This window comes from Solanum lycopersicum, chromosome 7 (genome assembly GCF_036512215.1).
Source record: "Solanum lycopersicum chromosome 7, SLM_r2.1".
In the NCBI taxonomy this organism is placed as follows: Eukaryota; Viridiplantae; Streptophyta; class Magnoliopsida; order Solanales; family Solanaceae; genus Solanum; species Solanum lycopersicum.
In genome coordinates, this window is record NC_090806.1 from 2,722,061 (window position 1) to 2,733,024 (window position 10,964).

General features: G+C 36.4%; 1 protein-coding gene across 2 annotated transcripts; it reads left to right on the top strand.

The window, feature by feature from the left end:
- The first annotated feature begins 6,828 nt into the window (after window positions 1–6,828).
- Window positions 6,829–10,395, top strand: LOC101259759 (VAN3-binding protein). 2 transcript variants are annotated; one of them, XM_010324929.4, is made up of 9 exons: window positions 6,829–6,937; window positions 7,045–7,255; window positions 7,327–7,398; window positions 7,490–7,558; window positions 7,994–8,351; window positions 9,157–9,324; window positions 9,461–9,510; window positions 9,833–9,890; window positions 10,026–10,395. In XM_010324929.4, exons 2-9 carry the CDS (start codon window positions 7,076–7,078, stop codon window positions 10,241–10,243), a joined length of 1,173 nt encoding a protein of 390 aa, XP_010323231.2. In that variant the 5' UTR covers window positions 6,829–6,937; window positions 7,045–7,075; the 3' UTR covers window positions 10,244–10,395. The 2 variants fall into 2 exon arrangements, with proteins under 2 accessions (XP_010323231.2, XP_069143022.1); XM_069286921.1 differs by lacking the exon at window positions 6,829–6,937 and having other exon boundaries at window positions 6,948–7,255.
- The last annotated feature ends 569 nt before the right edge of the window (window positions 10,396–10,964 follow it).

Here is a 10,964-nt window from a genome sequence, read left to right on the forward strand (position 1 = left end):
CATTTTGACGATTTTCGTGTGCTATAGCACACCATTTTTTGGGTGATCCGGATTCCGACGTAAAAAATGCCAAATTTTTTCGTGGAAGTCCGTCAAGACCTTGTCTATGCATACGGTTGGACATCACGGCTTGTACGACCCATTTGGAAGGTCAAACGAGCCACGAAGCAAGCATACCCCTCATTTCGACGATTTTCGTGTGCTATAGCATACAATTTTTTGGGTGATCCGGATTCCGACGTCAAAAATGCCAAATTTTTTCGTGGACGTCCGTCAAGACCTTGTCTATGCATAGGTTCGGCCATCACGGCTTGTACGACCCATTTGGAAGGTCAAACGAGCCCCGAAGCGAGCATACCCCTCATTTCGACGATTTTCGTGTGCTATAGCACACCATTTTTTGAGTGATCCGGATTCCGACGTCAAAAATGCCAAATTTTTTCGTGGACGTCCGTCAAGACCTTGTCTATGCATACGGTTGGCCATCACGGCTTGTACGACCCATTTGGAAGGTCAAACGAGCCCCGAAGCGAGCATACCCCTCATTTCGACGATTTTCGTGTGCTATAGCACACCATTTTTTGGGTGATCCAGATTCCGACGTCAAAAATGCCAAATTTTTTCGTGGACGTCCGTCAAGACTTTGTCTATGCATACGGTTGGCCATCACGGCTTGTACGACCCATTTGGAAGGTCAAATGAGCCCCGAAGCGAGCATACCCCTCATTTTGACGATTTTCGTGTGCTATAGCACACCATTTTTTGGGTGATCCGGATTCCGACGTCAAAAATGCCAAATTTTTTCGTGGACGTCCGTCAAGACCTTGTCTATGCATACGGTTGGACATCACGGCTTGTACGACCCATTTGGAAGGTCAAATGAGCCACGAAGCGAGCATACCCCTCATTTCGACGATTTTCGTGTGCTATAGCACACCATTTTTTGGGTGATCCGAATTCCGACGTCAAAAATGCCAAATTTTTTCGTGGACGTCCGTCAAGACCTTGTCTATGCATACGGTTGGCCATCACGGCTTGTACGACTCATTTGCAAGGTCAAACGAGCCCCGAAGCGAGCATACCCCTCATTTCGATGATTTTCGTGTGCTATAGCACACCATTTTTTGAGTGATCCGGATTCCGACGCAAAAATGCCAAATTTTTTCGTGGACGTCCATCAAGATCTTGTCTATGCATACGGTTAGCCATCACGGCTTGTACGACCCATTTGGAAGGTCCAACGAGCCCCGAAGCGAGCATTCCCCTCATTTCGATGATTTTCGTGTGCTATAGTACACCATTTTTAGGGTGATCCAGATTCCGACGTCAAAAATGCCAAATTTTTTCGTGGACGTCTGTCAAGACCTTGTCTATGCATACGGTTGGCCATCACGGCTTGTATAACCTATTTGGAAGGTCAAACGAGCCCCGAAGCGAGCATACCCCTCATTTCGACGATTTTCGTGTGCTATAGCACACCATTTTTTGGGTGATCCGGATTCCGATGTCAAAAATGTCAAATTTTTTCGTGGACGTCCGTCAAGACCTTGTCTATGCACACGGTTGGCCATCACGTCTTGTATGACCCATTTGGAAGGTCAAACGAGCCCCGAAGCGAACATACCCCTCATTTCGACGATTTTCGTGTGCTATAGCACACCATTTTTTGGGTGATCCGAATTCCGACATCAAAAATGCCAAATTTTTTCGTGGGCGTCCGTCAAGACCTTGTCTATGTATACGGCTGTCCATAACGGCTTGTACGACCCATTTGGAAGGTCAAACGAGCCCCGAAGCGAGTATACCCCTTATTTCGATGATTTTCGTGTGCTATAGTACACCATTTTTTGGGTGATCCGGATTCCGACGTCAAAAATGCCAAATCTTTTCGTGGATGTCCATCAAGACCTTGTCTATGCATACGGTTGGCAATCACGGCATGTACGACCCATTTGGAAGGTCAAACGAGCCCCGAAGCGAGCATACCCCTCATTTTGACGATTTTCGTGTGCTATAGCACACCATTTTTTGGGTGATCCGGATTCCTACGTCAAAAATGCCAAATATTTTCGTGGACGTCCGTCAAGACCTTGTCTATGCTTACGGTTGGCCATCACGGCTTGTACGACCCATTTGGAAGGTCAAACGAGCCCCGAAGCGAGCATACCCCTCATTTCGACGATTTTCGTGTGCTATAGCACACGATTTTTTGGGTGATCCGGATTCAGACGTCAAAAATGCCAAATTTTTTCATGGACGTCCGTCAAGACCTTGTCTATGCATACGGTTGGCTATCACGGCTTGTCCGACCCATTTGGAAGGTCAAACGAGCCCCGAAGCGATCATACCCCTCATTTCGACGATTTTCGTGTGCTATAGCACACCATTTTTTGGGTGATCCGGATTCCGACGTCAAAAATGTCAAATTTTTTCGTGGACGTCCGTCAAGACCTTGTCTATGCATACGGTTGGCCATCACGGCTTGTACGACCCATTTGGAAGGTCAAACGAGCCCCGAAGCGAGCATACCCCTCATATCGACGATTTTCGTGTACTATAGCACACCATGTTTTGGGTGATCCGGATTCCGACGTCAAAAATGCCAAATTTTTTCGTGGACGTCCGTCAAGACCTTGTCTATGCATACGGTTGGCCATCATGGCTTGTACGACCCATTTGGAAGGTCAAACGAGTCCCGAAGCGAGCATACCCCTCATTTCGACGATTTTCGTGTGCTATAGCACACTATTTTTTGGGTGATCCGGATTCCGACGTCAAAAATGCCAAATTTTTTCGTGGACATCCGTCAAGACCTTGTCTATGCATACGGTTGGCCATCACGGCTTGTACGACTTATTTGGAAGGTCGTTATTATCTGTATTTCTTCTAAAAAAAATTACGAAAAAAACAATTATATTTCATTTTGCATTTGTTCCTCTTATTTTTTTTTTAAATAGTTGGTCCTTGTCAATATTGAAAGACAAATGAACAAACATATGTCCTTTTGTTGTTTTTGCTTGTCCTTTCATGATAAATTGAATCAAAATCTAAAAATTCAATGTTCACTATCAATAATTCAAATTTGAATGAACATTCTTGCTCCCTAACTCTCCTTTTGTTTAAAAATACATTAATCATCGATTCAATATTTATATTTTTTTTATCGTCTTTAAAGAAATAAAATACGTATCGAACATAGTCATCAAACACATGTGATTATGTTTAGTTGATGTGACATAGTAGATATTGTTAGATGCAATATTGTTATTATTATGTATTACATTAACAAAACCACATAGGTCAATATTTAGGTTTTTTGCTTCTTCTTTTTATTTGTTTTACTTTTAATCATTCGATATTATAATATACTGATCTGACTAATTTAGATTCTCATTATGTATGTAGGTTGATTTATACAAATATTTCTTTCTTATGCAATTATTTGAAGTTTTCCATTTAAAAAAAAAAAGTTTTACAAACATGAAAGAATTTCAATCATCTCATCTCTTAACAATAATAACAGTCTGACACTTGTAATAAATTTCAACTATTTCGTCTCTTAGATATTCGTATTTTTATTTCCACAAAAGTAAATATTTTGAATTAATTTCTTTTTTTCACTTGGTGTTTAATATTTATATTAAAATCTGACTAAATTTTAGATATTTGCAAATTGTAAGATCCATTTCTAAAGGCGACTTTAGGCTTAAATTCATTTATTCATACTCATACTTGAGTATAATGGGGAAGTGATAATTTTCTTTTTTAACGTGCATTTTAATCTTCATTGTTATATATGATTAAAATTCAAACTCATTAATATATGCTATATACTTTTATTTTACGTTATAGCTACTCCACTCCTTACATTTTTTCTTTTAGAAAATTATATAGAAATAATTACTAGTATTATTAATCATGATTGAGAAATTTCCTAAAAACCTTCATTCTAGAGATATCTTAAATCTTAATCCTTGCTTTCTACTAATCATTTCCAATTAAGTAAAATTTAGAATTCATAAAGAAAAAGATTCCTTCTCTTAATATTAGTTAATCATCATAATTTATTGCTAATTTATGTTACATTAATTAATTAATGGGGGACAAAAAGATTAGTGGTATGAGGGAACATTCATGCATGGCTACAAATATGATTAAATTTTTTTTTTCACTAAGTGGACCTTTTAATCACATAAATTAGCATTAGCTAACTAATAAATATTCTTCCTATCACATGAGCTCTAATGATCACACTTTATAATTAAACCCCACAAATCCAAAAAATATACTTTAAACAATTTTATATCACAAAGAGAAAATATGGTCGAATATATCGATAAACTCTTAAATTTGCTAGTAAATTTCATTCAAAAACTCAGATTTTGATTTATTCTAATTGGATATCTAAACAAATGACAAAGTGCTCATATCTTAGAGAGAAAAAGTTGTTCGTGCTAGCTCATAAACATCAATTAGAACATGTATGGAGTTTTACAACTAATTAAAATTATTGTGTATAATTAAATGACGTGACATATTAAACGGTTAATTCTAGCGCTTAAATCTTTTTTTAAAATTTGAATAAAAAATATTTAATAATGAACACTTTATCGTACGTTCAGATATTCAAACAAAACAAAGCATAGTTTAAGTGTTTAAATAAAATTAATTTACTGACAAGTTTAAAAAAGCTAAAAGAAATTAGAGATCCATTATTTCACAAAAGGCATATATAGTGTACCACAATATACAATTTTAAAAGTATAAAATTAGTTGCATAAACCTTCTTTATGATCTAAAAAGCTAATCTTGTTCTTTAAAAGTCATTTTCTTGAATAATTATTATATTATATAATAACATAAAAGTATCCTAAAATATATACTTATACATATAAATGTACTAATATAACCTAAAGTTGGCCCTGCGCATGCTTGGTTAATTATGTTTTAGAACATGATTAGTACTAGCTTTCATAAATCCTACACAAAAAGGTTATTTTCACACTTGTACTCTCAAAAAAAAAAGTTACATTTATTCTTAGTTATATTTATTTGATATATTTGTCCTTGTTATTCGTAATTTAATTAAATTTGAAGTACAATCTTGATCATTAATTTTCATTAAAATTAAAATGTATGAATCTTAATAAGTATTTGCTCAGTAATTGGCTATAATTATTGTACAATAAGACTAGTGGCGGAGGTGGTGAGTGGTGGAGGTCAATAATCGTGAAAATGGTTGGTGGTGATAATGGTTGATAGTGATTATATTACAATAAGACCATCAATAATGAAGATGGCTAGTGACGGTAATCGTTGACGATAATTAATTATTCTAGAATAATACTAGTGGACGTTTACAATAATAAAGATGGTTGTTGATGATAGTGATTGTTGGTCACGGTCATTGTGTAGCGGAAGACTAGTGGTTGAGATGTTGATGGCGGTGACCGATTGTAGAAGGAGCTAGCGATGAATAGTGGTTAAAAATAGAGGTGGTCGATGATAGTGATTGAGACTAGTGTTGATCATATAGTAATGATAAAATATCGTATCGAATTATCAACAGAATCTTTAAGTAAACCTCAATCAAAACTATAAAAATCGAGCTATCATAAAAATAAAAAAAATAGATACACTTGCTGAATCGAGATCTGAATAATTTAGATTCATACATTCTTAACGAAAATAAAAACAAATAACTAACTTCTAGCCCATCCAACAACATAATTCCAACACACACAAAATAAAAACCCTAGAACATGATGGCCCCAAAGACAACTCTAACCTTGTGATCTTGTTATCTAGAAAGTAATTGATCTTAGCTTGAACACATGGTACAAATTTAAAGTTATAAAAACATTAGGGACCTAATAAAAGCTTCTCTTTAGTATTTTCATTATCCAACAAGTTTTCATGCTTGTATAGTGGCTAGCATGTGTTAGAATCCTCTAAAATGGAAAAATATTTTGGATATTTCTTAAAGAACATGTATTTGATTTGCAAAAATTTCTTTTGGGTCCCTTTTCTTCTACAACCATCATTTTAACAATTAAATATCATGAGGGGTTTTAGCTTTTCATAATCTTTCCATCTGTACTAACATCTCATCAAGGCAATTCTTCAAATTACTTGAGTAGCCTTTGTTGAGGGGACACAAAGAAGTCGTATCGTATCGTGTGATCTAACTGTTAATGAAGTGGGTAAAACTAAAATTAAAATCATAAGAAAAAGAAACGTCATGGTGCACGAAGTAAGTGCGGGTATGGGGGGGACGGGCCGCACCTCAAGGGAGTGATATAAGCAGTCTATCCTGAAGCAAGCATTAATAGTTGATTCCATGACTCGAACATCTAATCTATAAGTCCCACGGAGACAACTTTACCATTGCTTCAAGGTTCCCCTTCATCAAGGTTCACATCTCAATGGACAAAAATTGCTTGATAAGTTCTTCCCATCTTCCTAGGAATTGGTGGGCAGAGTTACTTGTTACCTATAAAGGTGGTGGTAGGTATCCGGTGGAATAATCGAGGTACGCACGAGCTATCTCAGATGTCATGTTTTCAAAAATATAAAGAAAAAAAAACTTGGCATTTTTCAAGAACTCATATTTCTCACACATGCAACAACAATAATATATGTGGTGTAATTCCACCTATGGCATCTGGGGAGGGTAGAGTATACGCAAACATTAGCCCTACCTCATAGAAATAGAGAGGTTGTTTCTGATAGACTCTCGGTTCATCTTCACACATGCATTTTTGGAATTAGATACTAAAATAAGCTTTTACAAACTGTTATCGTAAAGTAAAAGGTGGATTAATGATTCATGGAGGCTGGCTTGGCTTTGTATTCATAATAAAGCTATGAATTGCCACTTTATAGATGTTAAATGGACCCTATGATGATAAACCAACAAAATAGCTCAAAATAAGAGGTGATTTAACACTTTTTAAGCTTTCTATCTAATTTATACCTATTTATATATCTCTTAAGTGAATTTAACATTCTATCAAAACTTCACTTACCTTATAACAACTGTAGAGCAACTGTCCAGTCTTGGTTTAAGAAAAAGATGGATCTTGATTCAAATCCAACAATCTCACAAGCACATCCTGAGACGATGGACTTCCTTTCGCGCACTTGGTGCAACTTTGCAGTTCAAGCGTTCCAGCCGGAGATGCAAGATCAAGCTCTCATTCTACATGAAACTTCAATCAAGAGTTTAAGCATTGATAATAAACCTCCTCTTCCTGTAAGTAATCGTTGTGAAATCATGTCTAACATAATAAAAAAATATTGAGGTTTCGTATTAATGTATCACAGAAAATGGATAAGAGCATGAAGATGGATGATGCAGATAATTCAATTCCGCCATGGAAATCCAACGATGTCAAGGTAAGAAATAGAATACAAACCCCTGTGCATTATCACCACAGATTCTTCACAGAGAAGACTCATTGTGACATACTTTCATTTGTTTCGTTAGTCGTGGATATGGATGCAGCAAGCCATGCATCCAGAGGTGAACTACAACAGCTATTTCCAGAAAAAATGGGTAAGTTGAGAATTATCCAATCATCAAGAAATTTTCACTCGTTATCCCTTTTTGAGACAGTTGTTTAGTAAATGACCTTTTTCTTGTATACTCTTGCAACTTATGGACCTTACCACGATGTAAAGATCCCTTACGAGCCAACTGTATGAGAAAAAAGTTAGAACACGGTCTAGAAATTTGTAAATAACTGCAAAACATTTGATGATAGTCGAATGTGTTGTCTGTAAGGTTGAGGAATATATAAGCAAACATTAGACCCAAGTCTAGCGTATTCTGGAAAAGTAATTTTCCAAAAGCTATATTTGCACAACTTTGAAAATCTAAATGCTGGCCTAAATAAGGGAAATTGGCATAAATCAACTCATCAGAGCTAATTATTGGTTTAATTAAAGCATGGTGAAAATAAACTCAGTGCGGAGAGCTTGTTTCATGCAGATGCCGTGGAACATAGGACCACTAAAGAATGTGTCAATCAAGAAATGGATCAAAGAAATTAAGCAGAAGAGGAAAGAAGAAAAGAGATTACAGAAGGCTGAAGTACATGCAGCGATATCAGTGGCAGGTGTTGCAGCTGCCTTAGCTGCCATCGCTGCTGAAAACATGAACCATGATCAGTCAGGGCGTACCAAGGAGTCAGCTGTGGCCAGCGCAGCGGCACTAGTTGCAGCACAATGTGCACAAGTGGCAGAAGCTATGGGGGCAAAACGGGACCAAATCAGCAGTGTGATTGGCTCAGCAATGACCGGCACAAGTGCAAGCGACATTCTGACGCTTACAGCTGCAGCTACAACTTGTAATGACTTCTCTCCACCTCTTGAAATACATAGTTTTTACAAATATGACTCAGTTGTTAGAAAACTTAAACTTACCAGCAGCTACACATAAAGACGACTGCGTTTTGGGCATGAATCTTTCATTTTACGCGAGATGCAAGTAATAAGAAGATTTAAACAGTTCGCATTCACTTCTACTAGTACAGAAACAATAACAACATACACCTAGTGTAATCTCATAAGTGAGGTCTAGGGAGGATAGAGTATACACAGACCTTACTCATCTCATAAAGACAGAGAGATTATTTCTGATAGACCCTTAGCTTAAATAAAGCAGATAGAATCTAACTTCTACTAGTACTCTTTAATAATTCAGATCTAGAATCTAACTGCAGCTAACAAAATCAAATTACTAAAGCTTCCTTAGCATAAAGTAAAACTTAAGCTGCTACTAGAAAAAATAAAGTCAAGTCAAATTTTTTGTATATCATTTGTTCAGAAACTAGAAAGAACTAAACTTTATAATAGAATTATATGTGATTCAACTGAGCAAGCTTGAGGAGTTCAAAGAATGAAATGTTTTATCATCCAACTGGATTTGACTCTGCTGAAAGGACCACAATGTGGTATCATGAAACCAATACCCAACATGGGTGTGTTCGCCATGACTTGGGTTAAAAAAGACCAAAAAAAGAAGAACTGTATGCTGACAAGGAAGTAAATAAACATAACTGTGTCATTTGGAACTGAACTCAGCCTCTGTTAGTCTCATCTTAAATTGTAAGTAAAACTCATCTATTTGGACTTGCACCGGTACTGTCTCAGCACTCAGAGGAGCAGAAACACTCAAAGCAAGATCTGGCTACAAGAATATTTTGAATGGAAGCACACCAGTTCTCCCAATTGAAGATAGCAACGACTACAACTTTAACTACGAGAAATGCAGATCAATTCTCTCCAAGGGGGCAGACCTCTATATTGAAAAATCAGAAGGTATGTCTAATTGTCGATTTCTCTATAACTAATAATTTTACCATGCATGTCCTTTAATATCTGTTACAGTCCGTTGTTTCTTGTACTTCCATTACGATCAGCTGATGCTTTTTTTGTATTTTGCTATGTGGAACAGGAAGATCCAAGCTAAGGTCGGTGTCCATTATCTTAAATAGTGAAGCCAAGGTGTGAACATTAATATCTCTTCAGCTGATAATCATGTATTACCTACTGTATACATTTGCTCCAACAACATAGCAGCGTCATAATTCAAGGAGAATGACGACGATTTCTATAGGAAAACTAAACCGTCGTCCTCTTCTTTGTTTTGTTTTAAAAGTTAATGGTCAAACACACCCGAAGTATCATGTTTTTGCGTGTTTCATACCTGAACTATTATCATCGGCTATTTATCAAAACATGCCTCAACCACAACCAAAAGTCATGGACAAGATCTCAGTATGATGTTTTAAATACGAAATTTAAAGTTCTAATTTTTATGTTACAGGTTATCCTAAGAACAAGGAAGCCAACTATGTTGAAGACCTTCTCAAGTCAAGCGGAAAGTATGTCCTTGTATTCAATACTGTCTCTTTACCTTAGTATTTCTTGCACTTCTCATATTAAATTTGTAACAATTTTTTCTGATATGCTAATTAGATAGTTAACAAATTTATGAACACCTCCACATCTGATTGTAGGTGTCGTATTAGACCTACATGCCGAGCTGTATAAGGATTCAAATGGAGCGGAAACTGATAGTTGCTATCTTATTGTGCTAACAACAAACAGGGGAGTCATCAAGCTAGACATGATGGATGATTACCAGCGATACAAAATGTGGTCAATGACTATTAACCAAATGCTGACGCTGTCTACTTCATTTACAAAATATGAGCTCCAATATTACAAAAGCTAATCTTCATAAAGATTTGTGGCATCAGCATATTTTTCACATGAGTTTTTTGTCATGTATAGGTTATAGTACTTAGCAACTTCGAAGTTGTCAGATCTGTTAATAGTTACATATCATGTTCTTGTTTTTCCAATAAGTTACATGTTTGTTGATCATATTGTTTGCTTAAATCTTTATGATTTTTCATTTCTCACCTTGTTCACTTGGATATCCGTTTCCTGAGTCAATTATAATTATTCTATTTGATGAATTAATTCTTCTGATTACAAGAATTCACCTAAAGCTCCTCAACAACAACATACCCAGTGCAATCCCACGAGTTGGGTCTAAGTAGATAGAATGTATGCAGTCCTTACCTCTACCTTTGCGGGTAGAGAGGTTTCTGATAGACCTTCGGCTCAAAAGAAATGTAATTGATGCAGGACAGGAAGAAAGAAAAAGAGACAACAAAATACCAGATGAAGAAAACAAGTGTAACAACAGATTTCAATACACATTGGGGTAAAGGGAAATACATGATACCTAAATCATACTACTAGAAGTACCACAACACTCGGCCTCCATACCTACTTTCCTATCTAACCTTCATACCTAAAGCTCCTCAAGTAATGTGGAAACCACCTTTGCATTCTCATAAAGCAACACCAAAACATGGTCCTGTCAGGAACTGCGGTTAATTACAGATGTTCAAAGTTACTACAAACCAAACCAGGGAAGAAGTTCT